The sequence below is a fragment of the Rhinolophus sinicus genome, linkage group LG05 (genome assembly GCF_036562045.2).
Source record: "Rhinolophus sinicus isolate RSC01 linkage group LG05, ASM3656204v1, whole genome shotgun sequence".
In the NCBI taxonomy this organism is placed as follows: Eukaryota; Metazoa; Chordata; class Mammalia; order Chiroptera; family Rhinolophidae; genus Rhinolophus; species Rhinolophus sinicus.
Window position 1 is genome coordinate 67,771,119 of NC_133755.1, and position 18,781 is coordinate 67,789,899.

At 42.9% G+C, this 18,781-nt stretch overlaps 1 protein-coding gene across 1 annotated transcript in view; it reads right to left on the minus strand.

Moving 5' to 3' along the window:
* Positions 1–18,781, minus strand: part of RFX8 (regulatory factor X8) — a 52,804-nt gene that overhangs the window by 24,456 nt on the left and 9,567 nt on the right. The window contains exons 3-4 of the mRNA XM_074333918.1: positions 17,449–17,535; positions 877–940 (exon numbers count right to left, since the gene is read on the minus strand). Coding sequence (XP_074190019.1) covers positions 877–940; positions 17,449–17,535 — 151 coding nt within the window. The remainder of the gene's footprint in view (positions 1–876; positions 941–17,448; positions 17,536–18,781) is intronic.

Genomic DNA, 18,781 nt, shown 5'->3' on the forward strand with positions numbered 1-18,781 from the left:
CCAGAAGCTGGAAAGAAATGAACAGACTCCCCCCAGATCTCCCCTGAAGAAATGCAGCCCTGCCAACCCTTTGATCTTAGCCTGGTGAGAACTGTGTTGGACTTGTGACCCGGAGAAGTGGAAGATATTAAGTTTGTATTGTTTGAAGCCATGAAATGTGTGCTGATTGGTTACAGCAGCAATAGGAAATCAACACAGACCGCGTGTTCCATGATGGCCCACCACAATCTTTTTCCCTCCCGCCCACTTTGGAGTTCCCAAACCACCAACAGCCTGCTTTGTCCCTTCAACAGTACACACGTTGTTCCTCGTCTGTCTTAGCTCCCTCACTGTGAAAGTGTATTCTATTCAAGTATAGGAAGTATGGGTTTTTTGTGTGTTTTTAGTTTTCTTTCATTCCCCATCTAGCCCTCAAGAGTGCTGGTCACAAAACAGGTTTTTAAAGGATTGTCCATTCAATGACACTTGTCAACAAGACAGCATCAACGTGCTATCGTGTTGTCGTGGCATTCAACTCGTGATGAGATTGCTGTTAATAGTTCTGGTGTCCTAATTCAAAGAGCTGTAACTGTAATATAGAGACACAGGGACACAGATTTATTGCTCACAACCTGTACATCCTTTTTAATTATAGTAAAAGAAACACATTCAACAGCTGATGTGCAGCCACACAGTATGTTCCCTGTAGACAGTGACTTCATTTGTCCCAACATGGTGTGTGGCACACGGTGGACACTCAACAATCTTGCCGAATGGGGGAGTTGTGAGGGCTACACATAGAAGAACATGACACACAGGAAAATAGTTGCATCTAGTTAAACAATTACTGAATATTCCAGGGTATATTATGGTAAGTCTATTTTATTCAATACTCACTGTTCCTTCTTGTTGGGTAATGCTGTCATAATTAGTAGATTTGTCAAAGGCAAGGACTTTTCCACTGTGACAGAACAGATAACAGAGCAATCATGTTAGTCAGACACCTGTTTCTGAGCACAAGAGTGAAATTTATTTTGCAGACAGCTTATTTGTATGGGACATAACTTTTATTTCAAAGCCTTCCTTTAAGTTTCTATCCACAACTGGTGATCATCTCCTGCTTGCAGTTAAAAAAAAAATCTATTTCTGTAACTGGGACAACCATGTATTAGTTTTTAAAGGTTTATTCCCTACAGAAGAATGATATGATGTCATCATGGGTAGAACTTGCTCCTATGAGAAGAGAAAAATCATAATGGACATGAAGTCTTATGTTTTCTGATTTGGAGCTTTTAAAATGATCAGTTCAGAAATGATAATGTCCTCTGAGCCGATACAGCAAAGCACCGTCATAGAACAAGAAACAGAATTAATAAGATGTAAGTTCCATTTCACCATGCCTGTTGGAGTCGTATATTACACTGGAGACATCTCAAGTCATGGAGAAGAGACTCATGTGAGGTGGTACTTTCTCCCTTTAATTGTGGGCATTTGAGAAACTGGGAGCCCCACTTTGCACAGGGAATGTGGATTCCCCAGATGCCAGAGGTGGTGGCATCTCTTTCCCCATTCCCCTGCCATTCTCAGAGCTGTGGCTGCTCTAGCCACTCCAACACTTGTCCTCCTACCTGATTATTTCAACTCTATGTAGACACACAAAGAGAAGAGGCAGGCAGCAGACTAACACTGTGCTTCTGGACGCAAGGTATTCAAGGCACGGAGGGGCTGAGAGCAGGTGGGAGTGGGAGAGGAGGTGAAAGAAAACAGCTTTCATCTCACACAGGAAGGTCCTACACCCCCTCCCAGCCTCTCCAAAGCCCCATGAACTCTCTGCTGGTGGTTTGTGTCAGTCCATTCTCCCACCCAAGTCATGGAAAATTGGGTAGAATACTCGATACCCATCTGATCAGAACACTCTATGTAAAACAGGGCAGATAGAGCCAGGGTCTGGATACAAACCCACTAAAAAGCCACCCTTTCTATCTTTTAATAAGAGTCATTTTCACAACAAGAATCAAACTTTGAATACCTCTACGGCAAGAAAGTTTCAGGACAAGGAAATGTTCAAACTGGAAGTGATCCTTGAACAACCAGGTGTGAACTGTGAGGGTCAATTGAAAAAAAATCCCCATATTGGATCCATGCAATTCCAACTCATATTGTTCAACAGTCAACTCTGTATCTCTACATAAGATAATAGATTGATGGGTGATGGAAGGGGGGCCAAAGGCGAAGAATTTAAAACTTTTTTAAAACAAGTCAATTGTGATTGAAAAAATGTTAAACAATTTTAAAAAGTTGTAGAATTCTATTTGTCATGTCTCAATGATATCTTCTTGGGTAGGTGTGGACAGTGGTGGAGTTTTTCCGGGTTAATTTTATAAGCAGCCCATTGCCACACAGATTCTGGGCTGTTATATTGACAAAACTAACAAGCAATAAATAAAACAATGAAAAAAACATAAAATGAAAGAAGACAGAAGAAAATGTCAAAAATGAAAGTTCAGTGAATAAAGGATTAACAGAAAAGGAATTTAAATAGAAAAATATGGTCATCAGCTTTTAAGAGATGTCTTAAAAATCAATCAGAAGGCTTTCTTCAACTAAATTGGAAAGAGAGCAATTTCTCTACAATTCCACAATTCTACAATTGTGTTGACATGCTATTCCTAATGTTTTCTTTGGAAAATGAATGCAAAACCATGATATGGTTTTTTTAAGCTCCTTTTTGTTTTTTGCATTTAAACTCCTTCCTTCTTCCCTCCCTCCCTCCCTCCCTCCCTCCCTCCCTCCCTCCCTCCCTCCCTCCCTCCCTTCCGTCCTTCTTTCCTTCCATTTCTTATTCATTCATTAACTATTTACTGCGTGCCTACTCTATGCCAGGCATTGTGCGGGGCTCTGGTGGATATAGCTGTGATTGTGGCAGACAAGGTCTGTTCTCACAGAGGTCACAGCTTATAGGGCAGAAAAGATGCTACGCAAATAATTGGAGAGACATCGAGCGAAGGCTTTGACAGCTGAAGTTGAGGGTGTTGGGGAACATCCTGGTCTCTTGTTAGTTCAACAGTTTACATGCCCGTAAATTGGCAGCGGGATAATCTCAGGAGAGCTTCACTTGTGATTAGTTAGCCCACTTTGGTTGGCAATTGTCACATCACCATACTTTGAGAGGACGTCCTAAACTCTTTCCTTGATGACAGCAATCATCACAGGATACTCACAAACAGGAATCTGGACGCTAGCAGGTCTGGTTTCTGACTCAAAGGAATGAAAAGGGAAACACTTATCTTATGGCTCACCACCCTCAATCCTGACTCTGGTCGCTTTGGAGGCCAGTTGACTAAATGATCTCTCAATTATTTTGAATTTTTAAATGAAACTCCCAAGTTTCTGCCATGTGTTCAATGTAGAATGAGTTGAACTCAACAGCCACTGAAAGGAGGGTGGTGTCACCCTCCTCACTCTTATAAGACGGAAAAGGAACTTCCTGCCATACACAGGCTTATGTGTGGCAGACAAGGGGACATAATCTCACTATCTTCACTGGGGAGCTATGTTATTTTTGTAGCATTTAATTAGGGATTTTATGCATGGAAACAACAATAATAGGAAAGAGAAAATTTATTAACCTTGTGGAGAGATGCAGTCATTGGTAAAAAAAGTCCCACTTTCCACCTGGCCAGACAATGACAGCTTGCTTGTTCAAAGGGACCACGAGGCTGTCTCTTCCCACCTTTGGAATGCCCGAATTCAGATTGATGGCTCACCACATGGGTCAACATGTAAGCTGAGTGAAATCCTATTTATTTTAAAAATTACCTACACTCAGAGAACTTATGCGCAAAAATCCTTGAAAATACGCATGATGAGAGGGTAAGTAGGAGGCAATGTTAGAGCCAGGCCACAAAGCAGGTGGCAGAGAATTGGTGCCGGAGACCAGCACCAATTGGGGCGGAGGCCCAAGCAGTATTGGAGGTGACAGTTTCAGCTCTCAGGGTGCCAGTTAGACTGGCCTCGTGTTTTGGGGCCACTGCCTCTGTGTCATTTTTCGTGTGTGGTTCTGATTCAGTCCTATGGGACATTTATTAGGTTCTGGTCAAAAGCAGTCATTGCTAAAATACGGCTCTAATAAAACCATACCGCACATCCTGAGCTGGCCTTGCTGTGAAAGAAGGGCTCCCAGTCTGAAAGGAGACCTTCTTCCACTGTTCTCTGAGCCCTGAGATGCTATAACAGTGCCCCGTCATGATGACAGAGAAGAAAGGCCCATGGCAGAGCAGTGTCCTGAAGCGAGTCAACCCAGTGAGATCACTGGGTCCCCTGTGAGCTGTCCCCTCAGCTCCTGCTCCACAAGGCTCAGGATGTTCGGATTCAACTACTGGGGAAAGGGCAAGTGGTCAGGAGGTGCCAGGAAGGGTCAGGGAAATGGAGGGAGAGAGAGCAGAGACAGTAAGCCTGGGGAAGAAGGGAGGCTGAGAACACAACAGGCTTCCTTGTGTAGTTCTGCCACTGACTTGCTGTGCGACATTGAGCGTGCTGCTTGAACTCTGAGAAGCTCAATTTTCCACCCCTATAAAGGTAGGGAATGGGATGTGGTGACTCCTAAGACTTCTTCCAGCTTCCAGAGCCTATAACCTTGTGGACACACGGCCTCAGAATCCTGGGGGCTCATGTGTTGGTTGGAAGATTCTCTCTGGGCCTCACGTAGGGAGGGTGGAGGAAGGCTTCTTGTGGGGCCCTGTAAATTGTCCACTTCACTCAGTGCAGTGCAGACACAGCGTGACAAACACATTTTACTTTAATTAGTTTTTATGATCAATTTGGCTAAAAGAGGGTCCAGCATAAAGAATATTGAGGTATGATTGTATGGCACACAACTCATCTTTTTTCTTTTTTTTTCATAATATTTTTTAAATGTAGTATTAGCTTAATATGCTTTTTGGCATTTAACTTTCTTTTAGTCTAACTACAATTTGCATCCACATTCTCAGGTTTTGACATCATTTGTCATTAATCCAGACTTTCATTTACATCATTTTGGCATCGTAATTTGCCCTCTCAAATCACTCTAACAGCAGTGCAACAACTTGAAGCAATTACAAAGGTAAGAGGATAAAAATGTAATAAAACCTAATTCATGTACCATACTTGTTTAGTGTCAGATTGCAGAACAAAGGTGCTTCGAGCTTCCCATCGTTAAAGGATCTAATTTCAATTCTTACTTGAAGCACATGAATTTAATTATTTTGGTTAGGAGAAGATACCCTTACTTCAATGAATATTTTTATATCCAAAGTTAAAATAGTAAATACATGTATTCATATAAGGATATGTGTCATCATGATTGCAAAAAGCTGTATTTAATATCGTTTTGATTATACTAATAATACTAATCACTAAAATACTCAGCAGTTACTCATTGTTAAAGGCTTTTCTTGTAGTACCTTAATTCTCACAACAATCCATTAGGTAGATAGTAATTTATTTTTATCCCCATTTTACATACAGGAAAAGAAAAATAGAATTTGTACCCCTGGAAACCCAGTTCTGATTCAAGGCCTCATCTCTAGTATCCCTTCTAATCTGTCTTGTAAAACAGACATGTGTGATAAGAAACAGTGTACACAGGAAGGACAAAGCTTTTGAAATCTTATTTTAAAATCTGGTTTGCTGGCTGTTGTGGGTTAGTCATTTTCTGTATCAAGGGCGGTTGCTTCCCCACTGTTTAACTGTATCCTGACCCGGTTGATTGTATGAACACCTTAATTGCAAAATGACAACCTAGGTGGACACCTTGGGAAGTCTTGAAGGTCTAACTTGTTCACATCCAGCTTCTTGAGGCAAAACTCAGAAGCTGGAAGTCAGGCCTCACCGGCCGACAGTAAATAGCACATTACATTGTAGGGGGTGTCTCTGGGCTGGAGATGGGCAAGGGAGATTCTTTGAACGAATGAGATTGTTCCCCATGGTGGGGAACTTAGGAGTGTTACCTGCTTCTAAAGGCTTTTCCACCCAAGGAGCCGTCCAGGGTGTTATTCTCCACACGTATGTCTTTTGGGCTGCTAGACAACAACCAGATAATGCATACTTTTTTTAACCTTAACAAGTTCTAACCAGCCTTGAAAACCATAGGGTGAACAGGGCCAAAAAGCGGGTGGCAACCAGATACCTGATTAGTACCTGAGAGTTAGGGGCTCTGGGGCTCAGCAGAGCCCTTGCAGGGGTCCCTAGCCTCAGGAAGTCTCACTCATCCCCTGCCTGCTGCCATGGCTATACAAACAGAAGGGAAAGAAGCTCTTCTTGGGGCTGGAGAGCTGCTGAAGGAACCGCTGGTGTTCTCTCTGATTCATTAGGTCTGTGGTGCCCGCAACTGCCAGGCTCAGGGCCCCCGTGACCCTGCTCTCCCCCAGCTCACTGTGGTCTGAAAGATGAACCCTGGGAAGGCACAACTAGCCAGCTGTGGACCCACAGCCCTGGATTCCGCAGGCTCAGGACCCGCTGAGGCCCAGGCAGCCCCCTGAGCTCATGAGCTGGCGAAAGAACAAAGGAATGGAAGAACAAAGGCACAGAATGTCGAAGGCACAATTTTAGAAGCTTTCTAAAGGCCTTTAATATGCTAAGTTGGAAAGGCTGTGTGTGTGTGTGTGTGTGTGTGTGTGTGTGTGTGTGTGTTGGGGGGAGGAATGAGGGCAAGGGTCAGTTTCCATGTATCCTGAGAGAAACATGAGACTCTCTACGATTTCAAAATTTACATTAGATAGAACGGGGATTCATTAATTTGGGAAACAACAAGCTTTCCTTAAAACATGTTAACCAGGGATTTTGCCTGAGAGGTAGAGAATGAAAGTGAGTTAAGCAGAGCTCTCTCTCTCTCTCTCTCTCTCTCTCTCTCTCTCCATTCCCATCTCCGTCCAGACTATAATTAAAGCACTTTCTACTTCGGCCTCAATTCTTCAGTAAGTTTCTAGGTCAGCGATTATACCCAAGTCCAAGTCTAGATCTGGTTGCCAGCTAAACGAGACTGGCATCTGGGGAGGCGTATTCCCAGTGAAACGATGTTACCCTGGAGAGGGGAGCAGGGAAGCAAAGCGTTCTGGTCTGTGAAGGGGTCCTTTTCATATGGCATACCCTTGCATATTTATGGTCACTTGCCTTTTTCACACACACAAAAAAGAAAAAATTAGCCTTGAGCTTTTCACTTGTTTTAAAAACTGAGCCTTGGTCTCTCCTTGGTTCAGGGCAGAGGCTGCCTCAGCAGTTTTTAGTGAGATTCACCACAACCCCCACCCCACCCCAGTGAAAATGAAGGCTATTGACGGCGGGACTCATGACCATCTCCGCGGCCACCCATGCAGGTGTCCAGTTAAGGGAATCAGCAACACCTGGCTCTACACCACATCCTCCTGCTGGCGACGGATGGTGTTAGAGACCCGGGCAATGTGGGGGCAACAGGGAAGAGCCAGGACTTAGCTTGGGACTATATTTAAATTAGAGTATATGCTCCTTTGCAGTGCCTGGTGGTGGTGGGAGTGAGGAAGCAAAGCTCCCTAAAGTCCCCCAAACCCCTTTGCTACCAGTCCTGGTTCCCAGCCAGATCTCTCTATGTTGATGCTCTTAGTGGAGTTTCCATTTCTTTCCTTAACACAAGGTCCAGAAAAAAGGGGAAAAAAAAAAAAAAAAAAGACAAGGTACCCTTGAACAGCCTAAGTACAGCTCAGTGACTCAGGGCGGCTGTTGGTGAGCCCAGATCTCCCACTCTAACAGGCTCCTAGCAAGGCACCCTCTTTAAAAGTAACAACAACAACAATTCAGATTCCTATGCTTCTGTAGGGACGGAGTCCCAGAGAGCAGTTTCCAGGCTCTCGGCCTCACGTGGAAAGGTGCAGGCTCGGTTATCAGATGGCCATCAGCTGTGACTAGTTGGCCATCAGCTGTAACTGGTTAGCCATTAGCGACTAATATAATGTCATGGCTACGCTGGTAAGGCAGTTGGTTGGCAGAGAAGCGGACAGCGGATTGCAGATTGTATGGATCCTGCTTCCTGTGTCTCCAACCCAGCTGCCAGCGAGAATATAGTGGTATGAACCCCCTATCCATGGTTCCATTGGTGTTCCTTTTCGGTTTCACCATATTCTGTATCCACCCTCCGGGAGCGGGACCAGGGACCCTGCATTACAGCTTCTCTTAGGCAAGTGTTAGTAGGAAAGTTTTTGTAAATTAGGCCTCAGTTGCTGCACACATAGAGAAATGCCTGCTTCCCTGGGACATTCAGCTGTGGGGAACCATGAAAAGACTCAGCTGTGGTTTGCTGGGGGTTCCCCTCTGGGTTTTCAACACTCGAGAGATCCTGCTTTCAGCCAATTGTGAGAATGTGCCCTGAGCAGATGCAGCTGCCCACAGTTGGGGCAGACGACTTCCAGGTGTGGGGAGCTCGGCTCCGTCGGGGGTGCGGACAACGCATGTGTCTCCAGAGGAAGAACAACGGATTGCCATTTCAACGTTCACACGGAGAACAGTGCATTGAAACAAAGCAAACACTGAACTCTAACTGTGACGAGAGGGAGTGGGTACCAGCAGAGGAAACATGAAGACCTCGGGAGACAGGGCCCTGAGAACAGGTAGGGACGACTGTGGGGATACATCACAGGACCTGTTATGTGTTCTTTTCTGGACTGGAGGATTAGGCGTGATTTATTATTTGTAACTGAAGTTTTTATTGAGATAACAGTAGATTTACATGAAGTTTTAAGAAATAACTCAAAGTGCTCCCTTTTCTACTCTGCCCAATTGTCCCCCAGGGCAACGTTTTGGCAAGACTGTATAGGACAGTATCACACCCTGGGTATTGACGTTGATATCATTCACTGATCTTACTCAAATTTCCCAAGTTTTACTAAACTCATTTGTGTGTGTGTATGTATTTAGTTCTATACAATGTTATCACCTGGAGAGATTCGTGTATCCACCTCCACAGACAAGGTACAGAATGTTTCCTTATCACAAGGATTCCTCGTGTTGCCCCTGTATCAACACACCCATCTCTTGCTCTGCCCTACAAAACCCCTGGCAACCACTAATCTCCATTTCAAAAATTTTGTCATTTCAAAATGTTTTATAAATGGAATCATTCAGCATGGAACGTTTTGAGATAGGACTTTTTTCACTCAGCATAATTGCCTGGAGATTCATCCAAGCTGTTGGCTCAATCGTTTGTTCTTTGTTGCTGTATAGTATCCCATGGTATGGGTGTGCGATAGTTTGTCTAACCATTCGCCCAATGAAGGACGTCAGGTCTGGCTCCAGTTTTGGCTATTACAAAGAAAGCTGCTAAGAACAGTTGTGTACAGGTCTTTATGTGGACATAAGTTCATTTCTCTGGGATAAATGTCCAAGAATACAATTGCTGATTCTAATGGTAATTGTATGTCCAGTTTTATAAGAAACTGCCAAACTATTTTCCAGAGTGGTTGGACCATTTTGCATTCCTACAAGTAATGTATAAGTGATCCAGTTTCTTTGCATCCTCACCAGCATTTGGTGTTGTGACTTTTTAAAATTTTAGTGAATCTGATAGGTGTGTAGTTGTAACTCATTATGGTGTTAATTTGCATTTCCATGATTGATGACGCAGAACATCGTTTCATGTGCTTATTTGCCATCTGTGTAGCCTCTTCAGTGAGATGAATGCTTATGTCTTTTGCTCATTTTCTAATTGGATTTTTTTTTACTGTTGAGTTTTAAGAGCTCTTTATATATTCTAGGTACTAGTCCTTTGTTGGATATGTGGCTTGCTAGCGCTTTCTCCCAGTATGTAGCTTGTCTTTCCAACCTCTTCACAGGATCTTTCACAGAACAAAAGTTTTAATTTTGATGAAGTCCAATTTATTAGTTTTTCTTTTTATGAACTGTGATTTTGGTGTCAAGTTTCAGAACTTTTTGCCTAACCCAAGGTCCCAAATATTTCCTCCTATGTTTTTTAAAAAAGTTTATTATTTTATGTTTTAAATGTAAATCTGTGATCCATCTGAGGTTAATTTTTGTATAAGTTGTGAAATTTAATTGTGAGGTTCATTTTTTTTTTTTTTTGCATGTGGATGTCTAGTTGTTTCAGCACCATTTGTTGAAGAAGCTGTTCTCTTTGCATTGAATTACATTTGAATCTTTGTGAAAAGTCAGTTGACCATCTTTGAGTGGGTCTACTTCTGGATTCTCTACTCTGTTTCATTGATGTGTGTGTCTATGCCTCCAGCAAAACCATACTGTCTTGATTACTGTAGCTACATAATGAGCCTTAATATCAGGTAGAGTGTTTCCTCCCACTTGGTTCTTCTTTGTCAAGGTAGCTTGAGATATTTTAGGCAATTTTCTGCCTTTCCACAGAACTTTTAGAATAAGCTTGTCTATGTCTACAAAACAAAACAAAACAAAACAAAACAAAGCAAAACCCAAAAACTTGCTCGGACTTTTTTTTTTTTTAACAACTTCATTGAAAGATAATTCACAAACCATATAATTTACCTATTTAAAGAGGGCAAGTCAGTGTTTTCTTAGTACAGTCACAAGGTCATGCAATTGTGCAGAAAAGAGATAACACCACAGTACTGAGACTGCTATGCCTAGAAAAGTCTGCTTGCAAGACTGGCCCTTGGCTGGTGTCTGGGAACTTGGTTCTCCGAATGTTCCCAGTCAATGGTTAACTGATAAGAGTGGTTCACTGTGCCTAGAATGTTTTGTGTAAACAATGTAGTGGTTTATGCTGAATAACCTGCTTTCTTTGGGGGAACCTATAGTTTTGGCACACATTGGGGAGAAGGGGTTATGTGACCAGCCCCCAATAAAAACATTGAAAATGTCGTGTCTAATGGGCTTCCCTGGGCAGAAACCTCACACTTGTGTTGCTGCATCGTCCTGGGGGAGGATGTGCTGTGTGGCCCTCATGGGAGGGAGAGAGCATAGGAAGTCTGCAGGTGGATCCCTCCAGACTCTGCTTTCTTCCTCTTATGATCTGACTGTGTAGGAAATCTTAGCTGTGGGTACAAGTACATTCTTTTGGTCTGCCTATTTTATCTGGTGCCACTGGGGCTCCTTGCTGGCACTGCCCAAGGGAGCTGGAGGGCTTTTCTGTCTGTGGGGGAGGCGTCCCTCACTGAAGCTCCCCAGCTGCCTCTGGCTGGGGTGGGAGACAATGAAACTCCCTGGACCAGGCCTCTTGCAATAGCTGGGTCTCCTTGACAGATTGTCTGACACTCCTCAGTATCTCTAGTGGAAAAGGGGTGTCTTGGACCCAGCAAGGAAGAAGAGTGTCTCTCTGGGTGTTTATTTTTGGCCAACTCCCTGTTGTGACCTCTCGCCTGATCTTGTTAAAGGAAGAATGTATCTAGAGTGTCTTCTCCTGCTAGGTCAGAGGTGGGAAATGCTGGGTCTGGGTGAGTGGGCAGGGGTTGGGGGCTACAGGATACCCTGCCACTGTGCTGGCTGTGCAGTCCTGGGGTCCCCAACCAGCTTACTTTCTTGTTACCACTTTTCAGAGTTTTCCTTTGGGTAACTTTTGCATTATTTCCAGGGTTCTAGTTGTCCATAGCAGAGAGGAACAGAAAGAAATGGGTCTACCCCATCTTGTCCCAACCAAAAGTCCCACCATGATATTTTATCTCATCATATTTTAATTTATTAGCCGCCATCATATAATTAAGCATTCCACTCATTGGTAACGTTGATTTATAATGTATAGATGGCATGCTTTCAGAAGTTTCTGAGGTAGCTCGAATTATGTACAGGGAGCAAGATGGTGTAGGTTCACTTTTCCTTGATCCTGCTCTCTAATACAAATAACTACCTGGAAATTATTCAATAGACCATGATAAAAGGGCCCCGGAAAGCTGGAAAGAAGAAGGCAGACCGAATAGGGAACACAAGACTAGAGAAGTGACAATGTGATGAGTTCCTTGGGTTTTCTTTAGCTCTCCCATATATGCCTGGACTAGGCACGGGAGAGACCTGTAACCCAGACCTGTCAACAGGCATAGACATAAAGCCCAAGAAAGGTCTGCACTCTCTGGCCTAAGGACTAGGAAAGGGAAGCCCACCAGAGACCTAGAGGGAGCTGCAACATTCGCTTCACAGCTGGGCTGGCAAGTCAGTGGCAGCTTCAAAGTCCTCATGGGCTCACCCCTCCCCCACTCCACACCTGGGGCACTGATGGGTGGGTTAATCCACCTGCATAGACAGTACTGAAGCTCCTGGCCAATTCAATGCCCAATCTATACTTGGAGCACAGATGGGCAGGCATTCGACCCACAGGGGCAATGCCAGCAGAACCTGGTGTCTCCTGCCCTACACCAAGTGGCCTAAAGGGACCCAGGCCTGGCCACTCTGGCTTTCTCCACTCCCCACAGAAGGTGGCCCATGGAAGTGGGTTCAACCCCTGCAGGTGGTACCTGTAAGGAAATGATTAGAAGCCCAGCAGTGCCAGAAGAATGAAGCAGACCAGAATAGCATTCAAGGGCTCAGAAAACTAAATTGTCACTGGACTACAGCCTGCAAAAGTAGGCCAGCGCCTATATGTTAAACTTAAACGGGGTGACTTCCTGCTAAAATAGATTTAAATGGGATCGAAAGTATCCTAACATCATAATCCACATGCCCAGGATAAAATAGGAAAATCACCCATAGGCTACATAGATCAATGGAACAGAATAGAAATCCCAGACATAAACCTACACATACATGGTCAATTAATTTACGAAAAAGAAGCCAAGACTATACAATGGGGAAAGGACAGTTTCTCCAATAAATGGTGTTGGGAAAATGGACAGCCACATGCAAAAGAAGGAAAGTGGACGATTGGCTTACACCATGCATAAAAATTAATTAAAAATGACTTGAATCTAAGACCTGAAACCATACAAGTCCTAGAAGAAAACGTAGGCAGTAAGCTCCTTGACGTTGGTCTTAGCAATGATATTTTGGGTTTGACACCAAAAGCATAGGCAACAAAAGCAACAATAAATAAGTGGGACAACAATTATTTAAATTGAAAGGCTTCTGTACAGCAAAGGAAAACCATCAACAAATGAAAAGACAATCTGAATGGGAGAAAATATTTGCAATTCATATGTAAGGGGTTAATATCCAAAAATATATAAAGAACTTACACAACTCAATAGCCAAAAAAAAAAAAAAAAAAAAGGTTAAAAAATGGATTTTTCCACAGAAGAATTACAGAAGGTCAACAGGTACGTGCAGAGGTGCACCTGTTAATAACAGTGATGTTATTAGGGATGTACCATCACTAGTCATCAGGGAAATGCCAATCAAAACCATAATGAAATATCACTTCACCCCTGTTAGAATGGCTACTTAAAAACAAAAAAACGAGGTAACAAATGCTGGCGAGGAAGAGGAGAAAAGCAAAGCCTCATACACTGTTGGTGGGCATGTAAACTGGTGCATCTACTATGGAAAACAGTTTGGAACTTCCTCAAAAATTAAAAATAGAACTACCTTATGATCCAGCAATCCCACTTCTGGATATTCACCTGAAGAAAATTAAAACACTAACTCGAAAAGATATATGTGCCCCCATGTTCATTGCAGCCTTATTTATAATAGCCAAGACATGGAAACAACCTAAGTGTACATCAGCAGATGAATACATAAAGACATTGTGAGATAAAGACATATATATACACACACACACAATGGAATATTATGCAACCATAAAAAATGAAATCTTGCCACTTGCAACAACATGGATGGATCTTGAGGGCATTAGGTTAAAAGAAATAAGTCAGACAGCTCACTAGTGGTAAAGCCAGGCAGTCTGTTCCAGAGTCTCTACTCTGAGTCACATAAAGTATTGCATAGTATTATGCTACCTCTTTGAGGAGTTACATTTATGTCAGTGAGAAATCTCAGTGGGCCATCTCTGCCGGGTTGCTGCACAAGCCTCCTCACTGGTCACTCTGCCTCCTCTCCCATCTCCTTGTATAGTCCAGGCTCAGCAGAGTTGCCAGGAGGCTCTCCATGTAAAATGTAAATCAGATTGCTTCACTCCTCAGCCTGAGACTCTCCAGTGGCTCCCCATCACGCTCAGAAGAACATCCCGACTCTTTCCCAAGATTTCCAAGTCCCTGCCTGTGTTTTCAGATTCCTTTCCTCTCACTCACTTACTCATTCACCAACCTCCACACTCAGACTTTCTTGCTGTTCTGTGAACTCATCCCTGCCTCAGGCCCTTTGCACCTGCTCTTTCCTCTGTTTGGAATGCTTGTCCTCGAGATGTTCACTTAGATAGCTCCCTTTTTCACATTTCTGCTCAAAAGGCATCTTCTCAGGGAGGCCTTCCCATGACTCCATTTTATTGTCTTCAGATCAATCTTGCTATTGTTTCTTTTTTATTGTCTTTCTCATGCGCTAAAATTGACAAGAGGTGAGGCCTTTTTTATCTTGTTTACTGCTTTATCACCAGTATCTAGAACAGGGCCTGACTTATTGTAGTTACTCAAATATTTGTTGAATGAACAAATAGATGAACGGATGAGTTATACAGTTTCGATTACTTGAAAAGTATAGAAATAAAGTTTTTATTTTGAGACCTAAATTTTAAGAAGAATTTGTCAGACAGGTCCTTAAATAAAAGATAACATATAATAAAATAGAAGAAATTTTCATGTCTTCTATAGTTCATACGTTATTAACAATAGCAGACCATTTATTATGGTTCTGCCTTCTAAAATATATTTAGTAGTTCTTAAAATGTGGAATTTGTAAGAAAGTTACTTAAATCTTAATACTTAAAAAAAAATCTCTTCATTGGCCAAGACTTGAGACTGGATCAGTTATGAAATATGTGTTGAGCACAGAGTACTTGAAAATTGTTTGCCGCTGGGCTCATCTCATGAATAAGCCAATGTCACGTTTGTCCTCTGCTGGTTGACTGATTGCTGGGTTTTCTGTGGCAAACAAAGAAAAGCGGGTTCTAGGTCCAGCCTTTCAAGAGTGTAGGGGTCAGCAAGTGAGAGGATACATTTGCACAGGAAAGTTCTAATCGTTACTGAAATGAATCGCTCCCTTCCCTAACGTCTTTATTTTGGCTGATGTAATTCTTCCATCTTTGTGACTCAGGGATGAATAAGAGATTGAAGAGGAAGAGCTGGTTGGAAGCAGAGCATAATGACTCTATTTGAGGTTGAGTTTGAGGTTTCGGTGGGCCAGGCCGGACTGAGTCATCTCTGTTCCCTTCTATGGACACTGACATGACTACCCTGCGTCAAGCGGCCTTTCAGGTCTGCCTCCTTTTTGGTCCAGGCGCTCGTCTGAATGACTGGGGTAGCCCCAGAACCATCTCCGGCTGCCACTGTCTCCTCCCCAGTGTGCTTCCTACTCTGTGCTTCCAGGCAACACTGGGGATAGGAACAAGCAAAGCTCTGTGGGTCCTGCCTTGTGGAGGTTCCCATGATGATACCTCCCCATTTTCCAGAGAAAGTCTCTAAGGCTTACAGATGCCCGGCCCACCAGTCTCGTGTTCAAGGCCCTCTGAACTCATCTCCCAAGTTCATCCTGTGCTATAGCTCCACACATTCCCACGCAGCGGGAGCCTCTGTTTTCTCATCCACTGTCTGCTCACATTCCTCCCTAAGCCTGGACATCCTTTGCTCTCCTGCCTCCCTCTCCCACTCCACCTTTTCCACCTGTCAAAAGTCACAAATGTCTTCCATAGCCTAGCTCCAAGCATGACTCTCATAGGCCTTTATGACCCCCTGCCTAAGATGTGTGTTTTCTATGTCTGAGTCCTCGTGGGACCTTCTTGGTATCAAGTTTAAAGTAGATTTTTCTCCCATATTAAGCTGTCAGAGAGAAGGGCCCATGTGTTGTCCATGGTAGCTTGTTGTCCCTCCACAAGCAGGGGACCTTATACAGAAGGTGGTCATATAATCTGCTATAATTTATTGTCTAAACTCGAACATTTTTGAGTGAAGGGAACACTCAATAATCATTCTGGGCTACAAGTAAACTTAAAGTTGTCCCTGGTTACTTGGACACACAGTTGTCTGTGTAGCCAAATGAAGGCTCAATGGACAGTTTCTGAATTCAGTGGAAATGCTGACAGTGTAAATAGCCAGTGAGCATCGTGAAAGAGTGGAAGAAGGTGCCTTTACGAGAGCTGGTATTGCTGGGGATGGTGTCACTGAGAAGGTGGTGCCTGAGGTAAGTCCAGAGAGAATGGACAGGATTCAGAAGGTCCACTTAGAGAGAAGAAAGAATGACATCATAGAATAAAAGAATGATGGGAGCAAAGACAGAACCACATTTGATATATTTAGAGAACCGTGAGTATGGCTGAACTTGATGGTTTATATTGGGGAGAAATAGGCAATGTGCTGGGAATGTGTCGTCGGAAGGGACTGGAGCTAACACCTGTGTGTGAGGGGGTTGAGGACGTAGTCTTTATTCAGGAGGGAAGAGTAGGCAGCTGAGTGTTTCTGAGCTGGGACGAGACAAAGAAAATGCGGAATTTTAGGGGGATTAGTCTCATGGTAGTGTTCAGAGAGAGGTGAGGCTGAGGAGAGGGAGAGTCCATGGGATCCATAAAATAATCACAATGTAGGGTGACAAGGGCTTAAAGGCAAAATCAGTAACCAAAATGGATGAGTCAGGGGAACCGAAAAGATAGAATTAACAGGACTTTGTGACCCAAGGGAGTCAGGGATGGCTTTGGGGTGACACTTTGTACAGATTCTATCTGTTGGTACCATAGATTGAAATAAAGAAGTCAAGAGGCAGGGATGATTTGGAGGGAGATTATAAATTTAGATTTCTACACACAAAATATGAGGCACCAGTGGGTCATCTAAATGGAAATGTCCAGTAGATAGCCAGAGAGGAATGCCCAGGAGGTGGGAGAGATAAGAACAAGCAAAAACGATTTTGGAGGAGAAGTCATCCAAGGGAGGAAGCGGTAGGTGAAAAAGGATGAGGTGTCTTGGGGCCAAATGGTATGAAGGACACTACTGATTTTCAAGGGCTGGATCTGAGGAAAATGCCTGCACTTAATGGGGGCAGGCAGACATAGAGACTGAGAAGGGTCAGTCACTCTGGGGAAGAAATTGGATGATGCCGAGTCCTGAGGGCTAAAGGAAGTTTCAGGAAAGAAAAGTCCGTTTCTGCCAAATCTGGCAGAGAAATTGTGAAGAATGAAAAACAGCTTTGACAACTGAGACAGTGATTAAAATAAAAAATTATCTAAGGAAATGAACTGGAAATGCATTTCTCCGGCCAATGATGTTGCTAAACACTGATTTACTGCCCGTGTCAAAGGCATGTCAACGTGATGAGTGTGTTTCCGTTGTAAGAAGGATTGATGGCAGAACAGCCAAAATGCCAGTTAGATTCAACAAAAACAGGAGTGGTTCTAATATTAATCAGGCTGTGACCAATGACCAAAATACTTAAACAATAGATACTAACCCGTGATACCTTTCTTCACCCAGAAGGTAACAATACTGAGCATAGAAGACAGAACTTTTCTTGATACAGATCCCATCATAATGATACCTGAAAAATAAATTTTGCCTTAAAGGTTATGTCAAACCACTGACATGCTTTATAGAAAAAGACAAAGAACAGACTAGCTAATGAAGACCTGGGGTTCTTCTCTGGGTTTTATTATTGACTCTGTTTATTAGGAAAAACTCATCAGGCATTTAGCCTGATCAAGTTCTGTTATGGTGTTTCCCTGAAAATAAGACCTAGCTGGACAATCAGCTCTAATGCATCTTTTGGAGCAAAAATTAATATAAGCCCCAGTCTTATTTTACTACAGTATAAGACTTGGTCTTATGTGATATGATATGATACGATATAATACCAGGTCTTATATTAATTTTTGCTCCAAAAGACTCATTAGAGCTGATTGTCCAGCTAGGTCTTATTTTTGGGGAAACAGGGTAGGTAGACAATTTCATTTATTTCATAGGCATCAGCTTTGAAACGGCTTGTGGATGTTCTACTCTGCTGTCTCAAATTATGACACTAGTTTTAGAGAAACACAACAGAGAAAGCCCCTCACTGCTGCCACCATTAACCTTTCTCAAATGAAGTGAAGCTACACCAAGGTTCTCTCTACTGGGAAGTGGACTCGGGTTCTCAGAAACCCAGTAAGGAGGCTGGTGCCTTCTCGGCAGGCCAGGCATTCCTCTGCTGAGCTCAGGAAACTGCAGCGACCTGTCCAGGCTCACAGCAGCAGAACAAAAATCTTTTCAATGAATTGTTGTCCAACGTTGAATATGGCAAAGTCTTCCACTGTCTTGACTCCTTCATGGGTCGCTGGCCCCTTTCCTCATTCAGTTTCTACCCCTTCTCACTGATTTCCTGATATCACTGATTTCTCCTGATTTTTCTTTATTTAAAACACACCACCAATAGCAATGATAATAAAGTGACAATTATAACACCATGCAACCAATAACTCTGGAATTTCATTTTGCGTTAAAAGTATAGCCTGGGTACCTAGTCTACTGAATATAATTCAAATATGCTAATCAGATGAATACTTAGAAATTTTAGCTCCAAGAGTAATTAAAACAGTTCCATTATTCTAGGTGTGTAATTATTTAAATATTTCAACAATTACACACTTACATGTCTAAACATTTAAGGTGTTGGAACAAAAAAAATTTTGTGACTTTTGTATTTTAGCAAAACCCCTAGAAACTAATATTTGGTTCCAGTATCATATGAATTATTCCAGGCACTAGGATTTCATTTGAACTATGGGAACTCTTTGGTAAGAGTTGATATT